The following is a 21,500-nucleotide window of genomic DNA, read 5'->3' as shown; positions in this document are numbered from 1 at the left end:
TGTATAGTAGAGTAAGTGTGTACTACATACACACTGCTATACACATGGTAGTATGTGCAGAGCATTGCATTCTAGTGTCTGTACTACAGACACTAGGATGCAATGCTCTGCACATACCCCCATGGGTAAAGCAGTATGTATGTAGTATATATACACTGCTAGACACATGGGGGGGGGTGCAGAGCATTAGCATCCTAGTGTTTGTAGTGTTTGTAGTACTACTGTCTGTAGACATGGGTCGGGTGCAATGCTCTGCAGTCTGCACATACCCCCATGTGTATAGGAGTGCTATATAAAAAAATATAAATAAACTGTTCCCCCAATAAAAATTAGCTCCCCCTTTTTCTATTGCTATACAAAAAAGTAAAACATTTTTTTTTTACATATCTGATACTGCCGCATGGCTAACTGACTGAACTTTTAAAATTAAATGTTAGTAAATAATTAACATTTTATTTTAATAGTTCAGATAGTTACCCATGCGGCAATATCAAATTTATGCTGGTTTCTGTACAGGATCATTAATATTGATCCTGTACAGCAACTGATGTAAACGTAAAAAAACAAAAAGTCCAAAATTGCTGCTGTTTGGTCACATCACATGCTATAAACTTTTTATATGGCCATGGTACATAATTTTTCAAGTAGGATCAGCTGAACCCTTTTTTTTGGCATTTTGAAGTTTTTTTTCGATGAAATAATCGGCAAATAATCGATTATTAAAATAATTGTTAGCTGCAGCCCTAATCCAAACTGCAAGCTCTATGGCTTAAAAAGAAGATATGGTGCAAACAGAAGAATGGGAGCTGCTGGGGGACCAGGGTAGGTAAGTATCACACTTTTTTTTAATAGTGGCCCCAGCAAAATATAAGTTTTTACACTTTTTAAAAAAATACTCCAAATTCATCAAAGTGGCTCATATGGAATGATCAAAGAGGCTGTTTGATAAATCTGTCACCAGAATTCTGTCTTATTTGCAATTGTAATTGTAAATCTGGGCCATTGTATACATTTTGCTTATTATTTATTATTTTCATCTTTTTTTGTTAGGCTTAAAAAGTAAGGAATCTGTTCCTCAACTAGTAACAGATCTGATTGATGAAAAGTTCAAACTGGATTCTTTGCTATCTCACAAATTGTCATTCAAAGAAATAAATAAAGGTTTTGAAATGTTACGTAAAGGTGAAAGGTATGTTTAAATAGTTTTTTTTTTAACAGAAACAGTTTTTAAATATTATAAATGCCATGTTATCTAAACCAATAAAAACAGTAACATTGATAAAATATAATTTAAATTAGCAAAAATAGAGAACTTTTTAACTCCTTAAAATTTGACAGATACTGTATGTTCCTTTTGCCTACCAAAAGAAATGTGTAACCAAATGACAAGTGGACATTAAGTATGCCCACTTGCTGTGTACTCCACAAAATAGCATTGTGGGCCACATGCCACCCCCAGGTCATAGGTTTCTTCATAAAAATGTGAGGCCAGGATTACACGCCAGAATTTTTGTTTTGGAATTCTTCATGGAGATTCTGCAGCAGCGGAGTCCCATTGTGTTTATTATGATTCTGTTGCGCTGTGCACATAGCAGAATTTCTGTGATGGAAACATTTGGCGTGGAAATTCAAATTCTGGTATCTGCAGAAAGAATGGACTTAAATGTCATGAAATTCCATTTTCCCTTGAATTAGGTGGTTGAATTAGTTTCAGATGTGATGCTAATTTAGATTTAACCCTACACTCTATGGGCCAGGTGCAGAGCGCCCTGCCCATGAAGTGGAAGGAGTTAAGTGACGGTGCACAGCATAGCATAGTGCATGGCTGTTTACTATACAGGAAAAATCATAGGAGTCCCTGCTCCCCTGATAGTTTGGCACTCTAGCATTTGCTGTATGCCTCCTGCTCACAGAATAGTCACTGCGCAAGATTCTAACAGCTAACCAGCACCATGGGGGGCTGGCCATAGAGGTATATGTCTGGTCCGGCTGGCTGCACATCACCCTAACCTAATGAAGGATGTGCCAGACCAACTTTCCCATTCTAGCTCATACCCTATTGCTATGGTGGGTCCCTGTGCTCCCATTGTAGTCTCTTGTGAAAGGAAGCAGTAAACAAGATGTCTTGTACCTAGCTGTCACAGACATTGAGTAGTAGTTGCTGACAGCTCCCTGGAATAGGGTCATTTTAGTGTTGCACTTCTTGGACAGAGACCCTAAGAGACAAGTATATTTTTTACCCTCCTCCCATCAAACTCCCCAATCCAGCACCCCAACCCCCCGCTACCCAAATGGGGGAAGTGATTGTGCAGAGGCTGCTAATGTGGAGGAGCTGTCTGGCCCTCTGCCTTCTATCAGTCTATTCTATCAGTCTATTCAGTTTATATGTCAGCCTGTCTATCTATCTATCTTATATCTAACCATCTATCTATCTATCGCTTTGTCTCCATGTATATGTCTTGTAAACATAATGGGGTTTATTTTCTAAGAGTGGAGTGTAGGTTTCTTTATGGGTTTTGATTTCCGACTGGTATTTTCCCACGGTATTTACTAAGATTTCCCTACATTTTCCACTTTCCCTACACTTAGCTTTTTTTTTACACATGCTCTGATCTGTCAACTTTTCCTCAGCTGAAATCCACCACATTTTGTGTGGAAACCTTAGTAAATATGTTGGGATTTTTCAAAACTGTCGGAGCCACGGCCCTTTTGTCGGGACCACACCCACTTTATCCAGTGGCCATGCCCCCTTTTCGTGTTTTTCCAGTAAAATGTAGGGTTTTGGGTTTTTTTTGGTTGCAAATTGTGTCGCAAGGGAATTGCGACACAATTTGGGCGCAAAACCCGATAATAAAGAGTCAGGATCACGTTAGTAAATAAACCCCAATGTCGTGATCCATGCACTGTTCACTGTCGTGACATACCATTTGCAGGAGGAGTGTCTCCTGGCTGGAGTGCTTTGAGAGCCAATGAAGAATTATCTAAACCAGCGATCTTAGTAACATGTACCTGCAAAACCACACAAGCATACTAGCGTCCAGTGAAAATATAATATAATAAATATTTAAAAAATGTCATCTGTAAGCAGTATTGCAGAGATTAACCCTAAATTAAATGCAGTGGAGGCCAGAGTGGCAGGAGCCTGGACAGTCAAAATGACAGCCATATGGGCTGATACATAGTAACACCAGTTCAAACTTCTGCACCCACACAAACCTTCTGATGACGTATTCATATATACCACATACACACAGGTAGACATATCAAAGGAAAGCACATAATTCAACATATTTTATTTATTATTCATTCGAATAACGATGTCTCTCTCTCCCTTTTTTTTTTTAAATATTGTTTTCCTACTTTGTGATATGGTAGTTGTTTTCTTGACTGGGGAAAGTAGATCTTTAATATAAAATGTGTGGTGTTGGTGTGTGGAATAATACCAGACTCTTGGTGAAATATATAGTAGGTACTAGAGCATGAACTATCACATCTGCACCAGGAGAGTAATTTAAGCGGTGCAAAGGTAACAGTTGCCCCAGGGCCTCAATGCCTAAATGGGTCTAAAGGCCTTATGCCACATTAGAAACCATCAACAATGTCTATAAGGGGGGCAGAGGTAACAGTTGCACTGGGGCCCTTCTACCTAAGGAGGCCCCAAAGCACATCTGCCCCATGAGAGACCTGTATTATAATCGGCACCTGGAGTCTTGTTGCAGATTTTGCATCGGGCCCAGAAACTACAAGTTACGCCTCAAGTTATGTGGGGTACTGGAGCTCTGTCCCAGGAGGTTCAAGTTACGTCTCTGTCAGCAGCTGATCATGTACCATTGTTTTATTATTACTGTAAATTTTGCTGAATGTTTTACTTTGTCCACTAGCAGTAATCTTGTTTTTTTCTGGTGTTCTTTGTCTACAGCATACGTACAGTACTTGAATTCTGAAACCATGCAGTGTTCAGCAGAAAGGCCCGCTGATGATCCAAGGAGAAAGCGTTGACTTCTAAGATGTCTTTGATTTGCTTTATAATATTGTATTCATTCTTACTTGACATCATAAGAGTAACTGGATCCTGCTCGGTGAAGACATGCTAATCTTTTCATTGTTCATTAGAGCTATAGTACACAACACACATGTATAAAAGTTTTGGAGTTAATCCGTATTTGTAAATAGAACACATGTGATAAGCATTTGATGAATGTGTGGGGCCAGTTTTAGACATAGTGTAGATTTGGGAAAACCAATAATGGAGCTACAAATACAAAAAAAAATTAAAAGGCAGTGTGCAGAGTACTGTAGCCTTTCCAGGGTTACTGCTAGGGTATCACAATGTGTGAGTACAAGCTTCAAGGCAAAAACTACTTGTGCCCCTCTGACACAGACTGCTCCCAATATTCTCCTTTACGAGGAAAGTGTCTTGGCTTCATTTCAATTTACTCACCACAATTATTCCCCTTTTGGTGTTCAGTGACAGCTATAGTGCCCCCTCTTTACAAGATAGTAGATATAGTAAATGCCCACGCAAAAAAAAAAAAAAATGTGCACTATTTACTCATACCACATTGAGGATAGTTTTGAGCTACAAAATTATAGTTTAAAATTGGTGTCTCTGAAACGTGCAGTAAAAGCAGATATTAAAATGATTAAAATTTTTACAGCCATGATCGGAAATAACCTGTCTATCTACTCAGTCATATGGGTGTCACGCTTCGGCTGGCTGGAGGTGGATCCTCTGTGCCAGAGAGGGATTGGCGTGGACCGTGTCGGTGGACCGGTTCTAAGTTGCTACTGGTATTCACCAGAGCCCGCCGCAAAGCGGGATGGTCTTGCAGCGGCGGTAGCAACCAGGTCGTATCCACCGGCAACGGCTCAACCTCTCTGACTGCTGAGATAAGCGCGGTACAAGGGAGTAGACAAGAGCAAGGTCGGACGTAGCAGAAGGTCAGGGCAGGCAGCAAGGATCGTAGTCAGGGGCAACGGCAGGAGGTCTGGAACACAGGCTAGGAACACACAAGGAAACGCTTTCACTGGCACAATGGCAACAAGATCCGGCGAGGGAGTGCAGGGGAAGTGAGGTATAAGTAGGGAGTGCACAGGTGAGGATACTGATTAGGCCTGCTGCGCCAATCAGTGGCGCAGTGGCCCTTTAAACTGCAGAGACCCGGCGCGCGCGCGCCCTAAGGAGCGGGGCCGCGCGCGCCGGGACAACACAGACGGGGAACGGGTCAGGTACGGGAGTCGAGATGCGCATCGCGAGCGGGCGCGTCCCGCATCGTGAATCGCATCCCGGCTGGGAGCAATATCGCAGCACACCCGGTCAGCAGGTCTGACCGGGGCGCTGTGAATAAGAGAATGCTGCGAGCGCTCCGGGGAGGAGCGGGGACCCGGAGCGCTCGGCGTAACAATGGGTAATCATTATGGGGGAGATTTATCAAGACCTGTCCAGAGGAAAAGTTGTCCAGTTGCCCATAGCAACCAATCAGATCACTTCTTTCATTTTTTAGAGGCCTTGTTAAAAATGAAAGAAACAATCTGATTGGTTGCTATGGGCAACTGGGAAACTTTTCCTCTGGACAGGTTTTGATAAATCTCCCCCTCTATGTGTAACTGTTTATAAAGAAAACATTCAAATTTATTACCCTAAAGATTTTTGTGTAACATTTTCACCTATCATGATTAAACCTATTTGTTGAAAGAAATACATAATAAAATAAAATAGCAAATAATATCCTTTGAAGTCTTTAATGCTTATGATTTATCCAAATGTTGCCTGTTGAATGTATCTTTTAAACAGTTTTAATATTTAAACCACAAGATCTAAGTCACATGCATGACATCTTATCTTTATTAACCCCTTAAGGACCAGGCCATTTTACACCTTAGGACCAGATAGGTTTTTGCACATCTGACCACTGTCAATTTAAACATTAATAACTCTGGAATGCTTTTAGTTATCATTCTAATTCTGAGACTGTTTTTTCGTGACATATTCTACTTTAACATAGTGGTAAATGTTTGTGGTAACTTGCATCCTTTGTTGGTGAAAAATCCCAAAATTTGATGAAAAATTTGAAAATTTTGCATTTTTCTAACTTTGAAGCTCTCTGCTTGTAAGGAAAATGGATATTCCAAAAAAAAAAATAAAAAATTATTTTTTATTCACATTTCCAAGATGTTTGAATCATAAAATTGACGTGTTTTTACTTTTGGATGACATCAGAGGGCTTCAAAGTTCAGATTATACTACATAGGAAAAACCAAGCGCCCTTTGTTCCATCGAATCAGAGAACATGTGAGATTCATCAAAACCAGAAAGGGCTCACAACATTTTATTAACCAAATGATTACGTGTCACGGAGGCGAAGTTACAGACTAAAATTTGGAGCAATTGAAAGAATAGAATTTCCGAGCAGAGGTAAGGACAGTCATCAGTTGCTGTTACAGAAGGAATCCAGATGGATCCTTAAAGGGGTACTCCGGTGCTTACACATCTTATCCCCTAGCTATCACGTCCCCTTCAGTGGGTTTGCATTGAGGGGCGGAGCGTGACTTCACACGGGGGCGGGGGCGTGACGTCACACGCCGCCGACCCTGCGGCGAACACGCTCCGGGGACTGATTACAAACGGGGTGCCGCGTGCATGATCACGGGCGTCCCCAGCGGCGGGACTCCCGCGATTAGGCATCTTATCCCCTATCCTTTGGATAGGGCATAAGATGTGTAAACACTGGAGTACCCCTTTAAGCTAAGTTTCCACTTGGGTTTTTTTATGGCAGTTTTTGGAATACTGCCACTGCAGTTTTTGAGCCAAAGCCAGAAGTGTATTCAAAAGGAATAGGACATATAGAGGAAGAACTTACACTTCTCCTCCCTTATGGATCCACTTCTGACTTTGGCTCAAAAACTGCAGTGGCAGTATTCCAAAAACTGCCAGAAGCAAAAAACAAGTGGTAAACCAAGCCTAAGGCTGAACGCAGTTAAGTGCATTATTGCAGTTTACCTAGGATTTCATCCTGCACTCATATGTCTGAAGTTAGCCTGCAATCACAGTGTTTTTTCCTTTTCTATCACAAGCACCGGCACATTAATAATTAACACCCTTAACAGTTTTTTCATTACTCACCGGCATGACGTATCTCGGGAAAAAGTATAAAAACGTGGAGTATGCGTCATGACGTCTATCAGCAGCCTGACGAAACACCTAGGGGCGTGATACGGTCCGAGGCCCGACATCTGAACTCCCCCCAGATCCATCTGCCGCCTCCTTACTAGGACCAATCCGATCCTCGGACTAGGAAATCCTGCCTGGCAACAACTAGGAACGGTGATAGCTCCGCTTCATTTGTCTTTTGTGTTATATTTCTGCTGTACTATTTTGGCGTGCAGTGCCACCTGCCATCATTATAGGTTCACATCTGGATCCATTAGCTGTTGTAGTCGTTAGCGCAATATAGGTATTTTTTACATTGGTGCCGACAACTTTCTCTTGGGGGATCTGCTAGACGTCTAAATTACTTCTATTAAAAAATCGTAATCTTTCCAGTACTTATCAGCTGCTGTATACTACAGAGGAAGTTGTATAGTTATTTTCTGTCTGACCACAGTGTTCTCTGCTGCCACCTTTGCCCATGTCAGGAACTGTCCAGAGTAGGAGCAAATTCCCATAGCAAACCTCTCCTGCTAAAAGTAATTTATAAATCTGTTTAACTATCTGGCACCAGTTGATTTGAAAAAATAATTGATTTCCACCGGAGTACCCCTTTAAATACTGGCTCAGATTTACTAAAGCTAGTGTAAACTTAAATTTAGACTGTTAAAACGCTTAATGACCCATGACGTTTGTTGTAGCATGTATGGAGCAGGGTCAGGACTCTGGCTTCACCTGAATGCTTTCAGCAGCCATGGGCTGCAGCTATTAGCTGGCAGAGTCATCTCAGATGTCGGCTATATGCTCTGCATATACCCCTATGTGTGTATTGGTGTGCAGTGCACACCGCTTTACCCATGGGGGTATGTGCAGAGCATTGCAACCTTGGTGTGCAGTGCACACCGCTTTACCCATGGGGGTATGTGCAGAGCATTGCAACCTTGTGTCTGTAGTACAGACACTAGGATGCAATGCTCTGCACATACCCCCAAGTGTATAGTAGAGTAAGTGTGTACTACATACACACTGCTATACACATGGTAGTACGTGCAGAGCATTGCATTCTAGTGTCTGTACTACAGACACTAGGATGCAATGCTCTGCACATACCCCCATGGGTAAAGCAGTATGTATGTAGTATATATACACTGCTAGACACATGGGGGGGGGGGGTGCAGAGCATTAGCATCCTAGTGTTTGTAGTGTTTGTAGTACTACTGTCTGTAGACATGGGTCGGGTGCAATGCTCTGCAGTCTGCACATACGCCCATGTGTATAGGAGTGCTATATAAAAAAATATAAATAAACTGTCCCCCCAATAAAAATTAGCTCCCCCTTTTTCTATTGCTATACAAAAAAGTAAAAAATTTTTTTTTACATATCTGATACTGCCGCATGGCTAACTGACTGAACTTTTAAAATTAAATTTTAGTAAATAATTAACATTTTATTTTAATAGTTCAGATAGTTACCCATGCGGCAATATCAAATTTATGCTGGTTTCTGTACAGGATCATTAATATTGATCCTGTACAGCAACTGATGTAAACGTAAAAAAACAAAAAGTCCAAAATTGCTGCTGTTTGGTCACATCACATGCTATAAACTTTTTATATGGCCATGGTACATAATTTTTCAAGTAGGATCAGCTGAACCCTTTTTTTTTGGCATTTTGAAGTTTTTTTTCGATGAAATAATCGGCAAATAATCGATTATTAAAATAATTGTTAGCTGCAGCCCTAATCCAAACTGCAAGCTCTATGGCTTAAAAAGAAGATATGGTGCAAACAGAAGAATGGGAGCTGCTGGGGGACCAGGGTAGGTAAGTATCACACTTTTTTTTAATAGTGGCCCCAGCAAAATATAAGTTTTTACACTTTTTAAAAAAATACTCCAAATTCATCAAAGTGGCTCATATGGAATGATCAAAGAGGCTGTTTGATAAATCTGTCACCAGAATTCTGTCTTATTTGCAATTGTAATTGTAAATCTGGACCATTGTATACATTTTGCTTATTATTTATTATTTTCATCTTTTTTTGTTAGGCTTAAAAAGTAAGGAATCTGTTCCTCAACTAGTAACAGATCTGATTGATGAAAAGTTCAAACTGGATTCTTTGCTATCTCACAAATTGTCATTCAAAGAAATAAATAAAGGTTTTGAAATGTTACGTAAAGGTGAAAGGTATGTTTAAATAGTTTTTTTTTTAACAGAAACAGTTTTTAAATATTATAAATGCCATGTTATCTAAACCAATAAAAACAGTAACATTGATAAAATATAATTTAAATTAGCAAAAATAGAGAACTTTTTAACTCCTTAAAATTTGACAGATACTGTATGTTCCTTTTGCCTACCAAAAGAAATGTGTAACCAAATGACAAGTGGACAATAAGTATGCCCACTTGCTGTGTACTCCACAAAATAGCATTGTGGGCCACATGCCACCCCCAGGTCATAGGTTTCTTCATAAAAATGTGAGGCCAGGATTACACGCCAGAATTTTTGTTTTGGAATTCTTCATGGAGATTCTGCAGCAGCGGAGTCCCATTGTGTTTATTATGATTCTGTTGCGCTGTGCACATAGCAGAATTTCCGTGATGGAAACATTTGGCGTGGAAATTCAAATTCTGGTATCCGCAGAAAGAATGGACTTAAATGTCATGAAATTCCATTTTCCCTTGAATTAGGTGGTTGAATTAGTTTCAGATGTGATGCTAATTTAGATTTAACCCTACACTCTATGGGCCAGGTGCAGAGCGCCCTGCCCATGAAGTGGAAGGAGTTAAGTGACGGTGCACAGCATAGCATAGTGCATGGCTGTTTACTATACAGGAAAAATCATAGGAGTCCCTGCTCCCCTGATAGTTTGGCACTCTAGCATTTGCTGTATGCCTCCTGCTCACAGAATAGTCACTGCGCAAGATTCTAACAGCTAACCAGCACCATGGGGGGCTGGCCATAGAGGTATATGTCTGGTCCGGCTGGCTGCACATCACCCTAACCTAATGAAGGATGTGCCAGACCAACTTTCCCATTCCAGCTCATACCCTATTGCTATGGTGGGTCCCTGTGCTCCCATTGTAGTCTCTTGTGAAAGGAAGCAGTAAACAAGATGTCTTGTACCTAGCTGTCACAGACATTGAGTAGTAGTTGCTGACAGCTCCCTGGAATAGGGTCATTTTAGTGTTGCACTTCTTGGACAGAGACCCTAAGAGACAAGTATATTTTTTGCCCTCCTCCCATCAAACTCCCCAATCCAGCACCCCAACCCCCCGCTACCCAAATGGGGGAAGTGATTGTGCAGAGGCTGCTAATGTGGAGGAGCTGTCTGGCCCTCTGCCTTCTATCAGTCTATTCTATCAGTCTATTCAGTTTATATGTCAGCCTGTCTATCTATCTATCTTATATCTAACCATCTATCTATCTATCGCTTTGTCTCCATGTATATGTCTTGTAAACATAATGGGGTTTATTTTCTAAGAGTGGAGTGTAGGTTTCTTTATGGGTTTTGATTTCCGACTGGTATTTTCCCACGGTATTTACTAAGATTTCCCTACATTTTCCACTTTCCCTACACTTAGCTTTTTTTTTACACATGCTCTGATCTGTCAGGTTTTCCTCAGCTGAAATCCACCACATTTTGTGTGGAAACCTTAGTAAATATGTTGGGATTTTTCAAAACTGTCGGAGCCACGGCCCTTTTGTCGGGACCACACCCACTTTATCCAGTGGCCATGCCCCCTTTTCGTGTTTTTCCAGTAAAATGTAGGGTTTTGGGTTTTTTTTGGTTGCAAATTGTGTCGCAAGGGAATTGCGACACAATTTGGGCGCAAAACCCGATAATAAAGAGTCAGGATCACGTTAGTAAATAAACCCCAATGTCGTGATCCATGCACTGTTCACTGTCGTGACATACCATTTGCAGGAGGAGTGTCTCCTGGCTGGAGTGCTTTGAGAGCCAATGAAGAATTATCTAAACCAGCGATCTTAGTAACATGTACCTGCAAAACCACACAAGCATACTAGCGTCCAGTGAAAATATAATATAATAAATATTTAAAAAATGTCATCTGTAAGCAGTATTGCAGAGATTAACCCTAAATTAAATGCAGTGGAGGCCAGAGTGGCAGGAGCCTGGACAGTCAAAATGACAGCCATATGGGCTGATACATAGTAACACCAGTTCAAACTTCTGCACCCACACAAACCTTCTGATGACGTATTCATATATACCACATACACACAGGTAGACATATCAAAGGAAAGCACATAATTCAACATATTTTATTTATTATTCATTCGAATAACGATGTCTCTCTCTCCCTTTTTTTTTTTTAAATATTGTTTTCCTACTTTGTGATATGGTAGTTGTTTTCTTGACTGGGGAAAGTAGATCTTTAATATAAAATGTGTGGTGTTGGTGTGTGGAATAATACCAGACTCTTGGTGAAATATATAGTAGGTACTAGAGCATGAACTATCACATCTGCACCAGGAGAGTAATTTAAGCGGTGCAAAGGTAACAGTTGCCCCAGGGCCTCAATGCCTAAATGGGTCTAAAGGCCTTATGCCACATTAGAAACCATCAACAATGTCTATAAGGGGGGCAGAGGTAACAGTTGCACTGGGGCCCTTCTGCCTAAGGAGGCCCCAAAGCACATCTGCCCCATGAGAGACCTGTATTATAATCGGCACCTGGAGTCTTGTTGCAGATTTTGCATCGGGCCCAGAAACTACAAGTTACGCCTCAAGTTATGTGGGGTACTGGAGCTCTGTCCCAGGAGGTTCAAGATACGTCTCTGTCAGCAGCTGATCATGTACCATTGTTTTATTATTACTGTAAATTTTGCTGAATGTTTTACTGTGTCCACTAGCAGTAATCTTGTTTTTTTCTGGTGTTCTTTGTCTACAGCATACGTACAGTACTTGAATTCTGAAACCATGCAGTGTTCAGCAGAAAGGCCCGCTGATGATCCAAGGAGAAAGCGTTGACTTCTAAGATGTCTTTGATTTGCTTTATAATATTGTATTCATTCTTACTTGACATCATAAGAGTAACTGGATCCTGCTGGGTGAAGACATGCTAATCTTTTCATTGTTCATTAGAGCTATAGTACACAACACACATGTATAAAAGTTTTGGAGTTAATCCGTATTTGTAAATAGAACACATGTGATAAGCATTTGATGAATGTGTGGGGCCAGTTTTAGACATAGTGTAGATTTGGGAAAACCAATAATGGAGCTACAAATACAAAAAAAAAATTAAAAGGCAGTGTGCAGAGTACTGTAGCCTTTCCAGGGTTACTGCTAGGGTATCACAATGTGTGAGTACAAGCTTCAAGGCAAAAACTACTTGTGCCCCTCTGACACAGACTGCTCCCAATATTCTCCTTTACGAGGAAAGTGTCTTGGCTTCATTTCAATTTACTCACCACAATTATTCCCCTTTTGGTGTTCAGTGACAGCTATAGTGCCCCCTCTTTACAAGATAGTAGATATAGTAAATGCCCACGCAAAAAAAAAAAAAAAATGTGCACTATTTACTCATACCACATTGAGGATAGTTTTGAGCTACAAAATTATAGTTTAAAATTGGTGTCTCTGAAACGTGCAGTAAAAGCAGATATTAAAATTATTTCAATTTTTACAGCCATGATCGGAAATAACCTGTCTATCTACTCAGTCATATGGGTGTCACGCTTCGGCTGGCTGGAGGTGGATCCTCTGTGCCAGAGAGGGATTGGCGTGGACCGTGTCGGTGGACCGGTTCTAAGTTGCTACTGGTATTCACCAGAGCCCGCCGCAAAGCGGGATGGTCTTGCAGCGGCGGTAGCAACCAGGTCGTATCCACCGGCAACGGCTCAACCTCTCTGACTGCTGAGATAAGCGCGGTACAAGGGAGTAGACAAGAGCAAGGTCGGACGTAGCAGAAGGTCAGGGCAGGCAGCAAGGATCGTAGTCAGGGGCAACGGCAGGAGGTCTGGAACACAGGCTAGGAACACACAAGGAAACGCTTTCACTGGCACAATGGCAACAAGATCCGGCGAGGGAGTGCAGGGGAAGTGAGGTATAAGTAGGGAGTGCACAGGTGAGGATACTGATTAGGCCTGCTGCGCCAATCAGTGGCGCAGTGGCCCTTTAAATTGCAGAGACCCGGCGCGCGCGCGCCCTAAGGAGCGGGGCCGCGCGCGCCGGGACAACACAGACGGGGAACGGGTCAGGTACGGGAGCCGAGATGCGCATCGCGAGCGGGCGCGTCCCGCATCGTGAATCGCATCCCGGCTGGGAGCAATATCGCAGCACACCCGGTCAGCAGGTCTGACCGGGGCGCTGTGAATAAGAGAATGCTGCGAGCGCTCCGGGGAGGAGCGGGGACCCGGAGCGCTCGGCGTAACAATGGGTAATCATTATGGGGGAGATTTATCAAGACCTGTCCAGAGGAAAAGTTGTCCAGTTGCCCATAGCAACCAATCAGATCACTTCTTTCATTTTTTAGAGGCCTTGTTAAAAATGAAAGAAACAATCTGATTGGTTGCTATGGGCAACTGGGAAACTTTTCCTCTGGACAGGTTTTGATAAATCTCCCCCTCTATGTGTAACTGTTTATAAAGAAAACATTCAAATTTATTACCCTAAAGATTTTTGTGTAACATTTTCACCTATCATGATTAAACCTATTTGTTGAAAGAAATACATAATAAAATAAAATAGCAAATAATATCCTTTGAAGTCTTTAATGCTTATGATTTATCCAAATGTTGCCTGTTGAATGTATCTTTTAAACAGTTTTAATATTTAAACCACAAGATCTAAGTCACATGCATGACATCTTATCTTTATTAACCCCTTAAGGACCAGGCCATTTTACACCTTAGGACCAGATAGGTTTTTGCACATCTGACCACTGTCAATTTAAACATTAATAACTCTGGAATGCTTTTAGTTATCATTCTAATTCCGAGACTGTTTTTTCGTGACATATTCTACTTTAACATAGTGGTAAATGTTTGTGGTAACTTGCATCCTTTGTTGGTGAAAAATCCCAAAATTTGATGAAAAATTTGAAAATTTTGCATTTTTCTAACTTTGAAGCTCTCTGCTTGTAAGGAAAATGGATATTCCAAAAAAAAAAATAAAAAATTATTTTTTATTCACATTTCCAAGATGTTTGAATCATAAAATTGACGTGTTTTTACTTTTGGATGACATCAGAGGGCTTCAAAGTTCAGATTATACTACATAGGAAAAACCAAGCGCCCTTTGTTCCATCGAATCAGAGAACATGTGAGATTCATCAAAACCAGAAAGGGCTCACAACATTTTATTAACCAAATGATTACGTGTCACGGAGGCGAAGTTACAGACTAAAATTTGGAGCAATTGAAAGAATAGAATTTCCGAGCAGAGGTAAGGACAGTCATCAGTTGCTGTTACAGAAGGAATCCAGATGGATCCTTAAAGGGGTACTCCGGTGCTTACACATCTTATCCCCTAGCTATCACGTCCCCTTCAGTGGGTTTGCATTGAGGGGCGGAGCGTGACTTCACACGGGGGCGGGGGCGTGACGTCACACGCCGCCGACCCTGCGGCGAACACGCTCCGGGGACTGATTACAAACGGGGTGCCGCGTGCATGATCACGGGCGTCCCCAGCGGCGGGACTCCCGCGATTAGGCATCTTATCCCCTATCCTTTGGATAGGGCATAAGATGTGTAAACACTGGAGTACCCCTTTAAGCTAAGTTTCCACTTGGGTTTTTTTATGGCAGTTTTTGGAATACTGCCACTGCAGTTTTTGAGCCAAAGCCAGAAGTGTATTCAAAAGGAATAGGACATATAGAGGAAGAACTTACACTTCTCCTCCCTTATGGATCCACTTCTGACTTTGGCTCAAAAACTGCAGTGGCAGTATTCCAAAAACTGCCAGAAGCAAAAAACAAGTGGTAAACCAAGCCTAAGGCTGAACGCAGTTAAGTGCATTATTGCAGTTTACCTAGGATTTCATCCTGCGCTCATATGTCTGAAGTTAGCCTGCAATCACAGTGTTTTTTCCTTTTCTATCACAAGCACCGGCACATTAATAATTAACACCCTTAACAGTTTTTTCATTACTCACCGGCATGACGTATCTCGGGAAAAAGTATAAAAACGTGGAGTATGCGTCATGACGTCTATCAGCAGCCTGACGAAACACCTAGGGGCATGATAAGGTCCGAGGCCCGACATCTGAACTCCCCCCAGATCCATCTGCCGCCTCCTTACTAGGACCAATCCGATCCTCGGACTAGGAAATCCTGCCTGGCAACAACTAGGAACGGTGATAGCTCCGCTTCATTTGTCTTTTGTGTTATATTTCTGCTGTACTATTTTGGCGTGCAGTGCCACCTGCCATCATTATAGGTTCACATCTGGATCCATTAGCTGTTGTAGTCGTTAGCGCAATATAGGTATTTTTTACATTGGTGCCGACAACTTTCTCTTGGGGGATCTGCTAGACGTCTAAATTACTTCTATTAAAAAATCGTAATCTTTCCAGTACTTATCAGCTGCTGTATACTACAGAGGAAGTTGTATAGTTATTTTCTGTCTGACCACAGTGTTCTCTGCTGCCACCTTTGCCCATGTCAGGAACTGTCCAGAGTAGGAGCAAATTCCCATAGCAAACCTCTCCTGCTAAAAGTAATTTATAAATCTGTTTAACTATCTGGCACCAGTTGATTTGAAAAAATAATTGATTTCCACCGGAGTACCCCTTTAAATACTGGCTCAGATTTACTAAAGCTAGTGTAAACTTAAATTTAGACTGTTAAAACGCTTAATGACCCATGACGTTTGTTGTAGCATGTATGGAGCAGGGTCAGGACTCTGGCTTCACCTGAATGCTTTCAGCAGCCATGGGCTGCAGCTATTAGCTGGGAGAGTCATCTCAGATGTCGGCTATATGCTCTGCATATACCCCTATGTGTATATTGGTGTGCAGTGCACACCGCTTTACCCATGGGGGTATGTGCAGAGCATTGCAACCTTGGTGTGCAGTGCACACCGCTTTACCCATGGGGGTATGTGCAGAGCATTGCAACCTTGTGTCTGTAGTACAGACACTAGGATGCAATGCTCTGCACATACCCCCAAGTGTATAGTAGAGTAAGTGTGTACTACATACACACTGCTATACACATGGTAGTATGTGCAGAGCATTGCATTCTAGTGTCTGTACTACAGACACTAGGATGCAATGCTCTGCACATACCCCCATGGGTAAAGCAGTATGTATGTAGTATATATACACTGCTAGACACATGGGGGGGGGGGGGGGGTGCAGAGCATTAGCATCCTAGTGTTTGTAGTGTTTGTAGTAATACTGTCTGTAGACATGGGTCGGGTGCAATGCTCTGCAGTCTGCACATACCCCCATGTGTATAGGAGTGCTATATAAAAAAATATAAATAAACTGTCCCCCCAATAAAAATTAGCTCCCCCTTTTTCTATTGCTATACAAAAAAGTAAAAATTTTTTTTTTACATATCTGATACTGCCGCATGGCTAACTGACTGAACTTTTAAAATTAAATTTTAGTAAATAATTAACATTTTATTTTAATAGTTCAGATAGTTACCCATGCGGCAATATCAAATTTATGCTGGTTTCTGTACAGGATCATTAATATTGATCCTGTACACAACTGGTGTAAACGTAAAAAAACAAAAAGTCCAAAATTGCTGCTGTTTGGTCACATCACATGCTATAAACTTTTTATATGGCCATGGTACATAATTTTTCAAGTAGGATCAGCTGAACCCTTTTTTTTTGGCATTTTGAAGTTTTTTTTCGATGAAATAATCGGCAAATAATCGATTATTAAAATAATTGTTAGCTGCAGCCCTAATCCAAACTGCAAGCTCTATGGCTTAAAAAGAAGATATGGTGCAAACAGAAGAATGGGAGCTGCTGGGGGACCAGGGTAGGTAAGTATCACACTTTTTTTAATAGTGGCCCCAGCAAAATATAAGTTTTTACACTTTTTAAAAAAATACTCCAAATTCATCAAAGTGGCTCATATGGAATGATCAAAGAGGCTGTTTGATAAATCTGTCACCAGAATTCTGTCTTATTTGCAATTGTAATTGTAAATCTGGGCCATTGTATACATTTTGCTTATTATTTATTATTTTCATCTTTTTTTGTTAGGCTTAAAAAGTAAGGAATCTGTTCCTCAACTAGTAACAGATCTGATTGATGAAAAGTTCAAACTGGATTCTTTGCTATCTCACAAATTGTCATTCAAAGAAATAAATAAAGGTTTTGAAATGTTACGTAAAGGTGAAAGGTATGTTTAAATAGTTTTTTTTTTAACAGAAACAGTTTTTAAATATTATAAATGCCATGTTATCTAAACCAATAAAAACAGTAACATTGATAAAATATAATTTAAATTAGCAAAAATAGAGAACTTTTTAACTCCTTAAAATTTGACAGATACTGTATGTTCCTTTTGCCTACCAAAAGAAATGTGTAACCAAATGACAAGTGGACATTAAGTATGCCCACTTGCTGTGTACTCCACAAAATAGCATTGTGGGCCACATGCCACCCCCAGGTCATAGGTTTCTTCATAAAAATGTGAGGCCAGGATTACACGCCAGAATTTTTGTTTTGGAATTCTTCATGGAGATTCTGCAGCAGCGGAGTCCCATTGTGTTTATTATGATTCTGTTGCGCTGTGCACATAGCAGAATTTCCGTGATGGAAACATTTGGCGTGGAAATTCAAATTCTGGTATCTGCAGAAAGAATGGACTTAAATGTCATGAAATTCCATTTTCCCTTGAATTAGGTGGTTGAATTAGTTTCAGATGTGATGCTAATTTAGATTTAACCCTACACTCTATGGGCCAGGTGCAGAGCGCCCTGCCCATGAAGTGGAAGGAGTTAAGTGACGGTGCACAGCATAGCATAGTGCATGGCTGTTTACTATACAGGAAAAATCATAGGAGTCCCTGCTCCCCTGATAGTTTGGCACTCTAGCATTTGCTGTATGCCTCCTGCTCACAGAATAGTCACTGCGCAAGATTCTAACAGCTAACCAGCACCATGGGGGGCTGGCCATAGAGGTATATGTCTGGTCCGGCTGGCTGCACATCACCCTAACCTAATGAAGGATGTGCCAGACCAACTTTCCCATTCCAGCTCATACCCTATTGCTATGGTGGGTCCCTGTGCTCCCATTGTAGTCTCTTGTGAAAGGAAGCAGTAAACAAGATGTCTTGTACCTAGCTGTCACAGACATTGAGTAGTAGTTGCTGACAGCTCCCTGGAATAGGGTCATTTTAGTGTTGCACTTCTTGGACAGAGACCCTAAGAGACAAGTATATTTTTTGCCCTCCTCCCATCAAACTCCCCAATCCAGCACCCCAACCCCCCGCTACCCAAATGGGGGAAGTGATTGTGCAGAGGCTGCTAATGTGGAGGAGCTGTCTGGCCCTCTGCCTTCTATCAGTCTATTCTATCAGTCTATTCAGTTTATATGTCAGCCTGTCTATCTATCTATCTTATATCTAACCATCTATCTATCTATCGCTTTGTCTCCATGTATATGTCTTGTAAACATAATGGGGTTTATTTTCTAAGAGTGGAGTGTAGGTTTCTTTATGGGTTTTGATTTCCGACTGGTATTTTCCCACGGTATTTACTAAGATTTCCCTACATTTTCCACTTTCCCTACACTTAGCTTTTTTTTTACACATGCTCTGATCTGTCAGGTTTTCCTCAGCTGAAATCCACCACATTTTGTGTGGAAACCTTAGTAAATATGTTGGGATTTTTCAAAACTGTCGGAGCCACGGCCCTTTTGTCGGGACCACACCCACTTTATCCAGTGGCCATGCCCCCTTTTCGTGTTTTTCCAGTAAAATGTAGGGTTTTGGGTTTTTTTTGGTCGCAAATTGTGTCGCAAGGGAATTGCGACACAATTTGGGCGCAAAACCCGACAAAAAAGAATCAGGATCACGTTAGTAAATAAACCCCAATCTCGTGATCCATGCACTGTGCACTGTCGTGACATACCATTTGCAGGAGGAGTGTCTCCTGGCTGGAGTGCTTTGAGAGCCAATGAAGAATTATCTAAACCAGCGATCTTAGTAACATGTACCTGCAAAACCACACAAGCATACTAGCGTCCAGTGAAAATATAATATAATAAATATTTAAAAAATGTCATCTGTAAGCAGTATTGCAGAGATTAACCCTAAATTAAATGCAGTGGAGGCCAGAGTGGCAGGAGCCTGGACAGTCAAAATGACAGCCATATGGGCTGATACATAGTAACACCAGTTCAAACTTCTGCACCCACACAAACCTTCTGATGACGTATTCATATATACCACATACACACAGGTAGACATATCAAAGGAAAGCACATAATTCAACATATTTTATTTATTATTCATTCGAATAACGATGTCTCTCTCTCCCTTTTTTTTTAAAATATTGTTTTCCTACTTTGTGATATGGTACCTGTTTTCTTGACTGGGGAAAGTAGATCTTTAATATACAATGTGTGGTGTTGGTGTGTGGAGTAATACCAGACTCTTGGTGAAATATATAGTAGGTACTAGAGTATGAACTATCACATCTGCACCAGGAGAGTAATTTAAGCGGTGCAAAGGTAACAGTTGCCCCAGGGCCTCAATGTCTAAATGGGTCTAAAGGCCTTATGCCACATTAGAAACCATCAACAATGTCTATAAGGGGGGCAGAGGTAACAGTTGCACTGGGGCCCTTCTGCCTAAGGAGGCCCCAAAGCACATCTGCCCCATGAGAGACCTGTATTATAATCGGCACCTGGAGTCTTGTTGCAGATTTTGCATCGGGCCCAGAAACTACAAGTTACGCCTCAAGTTATGTGGGGTACTGGAGCTCTGTCCCAGGAGGTTCAAGTTACGTCTCTGTCAGCAGCTGATCATGTACCATTGTTTTATTATTACTGTAAATTTTGCTGAATGTTTTACTTTGTCCACTAGCAGTAATCTTGTTTTTTTTCTGGTGTTCTTTGTCTACAGCATACGTACAGTACTTGAATTCTGAAACCATGCAGTGTTCAGCAGAAAGGCCCGCTGATGATCCAAGGAGAAAGCGTTGACTTCTAAGATGTCTTTGATTTGCTTTATAATATTGTATTCATTCTTACTTGACATCATAAGAGTAACTGGATCCTGCTGGGTGAAGACATGCTAATCTTTTCATTGTTCATTAGAGCTATAGTACACAACACACATGTATAAAAGTTTTGGAGTTAATCCGTATTTGTAAATAGAACACATGTGATAAGCATTTGATGAATGTGTGGGGCCAGTTTTAGACATAGTGTAGATTTGGGAAAACCAATAATGGAGCTACAAATACAAAACATTTTTAAAAGGCAGTGTGCAGAGTACTGTAGCCTTTCCAGGGTTACTGCTAGGGTATTACAATGTGTGAGTACAAGCCTCAAGGCAAAAACTACTTGTGCCCCTCTGACACAGACTGCTCCCAATATTCTCCTTTACGAGGAAAGTGTCTTGGCTTAATTTCAATTTACTCACCACAATTATTCCCCTTTTGGTGTTCAGTGACAGCTATAGTGCCCCCTCTTTACAAGATAGTAGATATAGTAAATGCCCACGCAAAAAAAAAAAAAAAATGTGCACTTTTTACTCATACCACATTGAGGATAGTTTTGAGCTACAAAATTTCAGTTTAAAATTGGTGTCTCTGAAACGTGCAGTAAAAGCAGATATTAAAATGATTAAATTTTTTACAGCCATGATCGGAAATAACCTGTCTATCTACTCAGTTATATGGGTGTCACGCTTCGGCTGGCTGGAGGTGGATCCTCTGTGCCAGAGAGGGATTGGCGTGGACCGTGTCGGTGGACCGGTTCTAAGTTGCTACTGGTATTCACCAGAGCCCGCCGCAAAGCGGGATGGTCTTGCAGCGGCGGTAGCAACCAGGTCGTATCCACCGGCAACGGCTCAACCTCTCTGACTGCTGAGATAAGCGCGGTACAAGGGAGTAGACAAGAGCAAGGTCGGACGTAGCAGAAGGTCAGGGCAGACAGCAAGGATCGTAGTCAGGGGCAACGGCAGGAGGTCTGGAACACACAAGGAAACACTTTCACTGGCACAATGGCAACAAGATCCGGCGAGGGAGTGCAGGGGAAGTGAGGTATAAGTAGGGAGTGCACAGGTGAAGATACTGATTAGGCCTGCTGCGCCAATCAGTGGCGCAGTGGCCCTTTAAATCGCAGAGACCCGGCGCGGGCGCCCTAAGGAGCGGGGCCGCGCGCGCCGGGACAACACAGACGGGGAACG

The 21,500-nt window shown here is 41.6% G+C and overlaps 1 protein-coding gene and 1 long non-coding RNA gene across 2 annotated transcripts in view; both read left to right on the top strand.

The window, feature by feature from the left end:
• Positions 1-4,251, top strand: part of LOC130362366 (alcohol dehydrogenase 1-like) — a 74,680-nt gene extending 70,429 nt beyond the window's left edge. The window contains exons 8-9 of the mRNA XM_056566732.1: positions 1,051-1,189; positions 3,920-4,251. Of these exons, the coding sequence (XP_056422707.1) occupies positions 1,051-1,189; positions 3,920-3,944 (164 nt within the window). The 3' untranslated portion in view covers positions 3,945-4,251. The remainder of the gene's footprint in view (positions 1-1,050; positions 1,190-3,919) is intronic.
• Positions 4,252-17,337: 13,086 nt separating this feature from the next.
• Positions 17,338-20,841, top strand: LOC130362375 (uncharacterized). Its single transcript, XR_008891386.1, has 2 exons — positions 17,338-17,480; positions 20,211-20,841. It is a non-coding gene; the product is annotated as an uncharacterized LOC130362375 (long non-coding RNA).
• Positions 20,842-21,500: the final 659 nt, after the last annotated feature.

This window comes from Hyla sarda, chromosome 1 (genome assembly GCF_029499605.1).
Source record: "Hyla sarda isolate aHylSar1 chromosome 1, aHylSar1.hap1, whole genome shotgun sequence".
Classification (NCBI taxonomy): domain Eukaryota; kingdom Metazoa; phylum Chordata; class Amphibia; order Anura; family Hylidae; genus Hyla; species Hyla sarda.
This window is presented reverse-complemented; position numbering and strand designations above follow the sequence as displayed.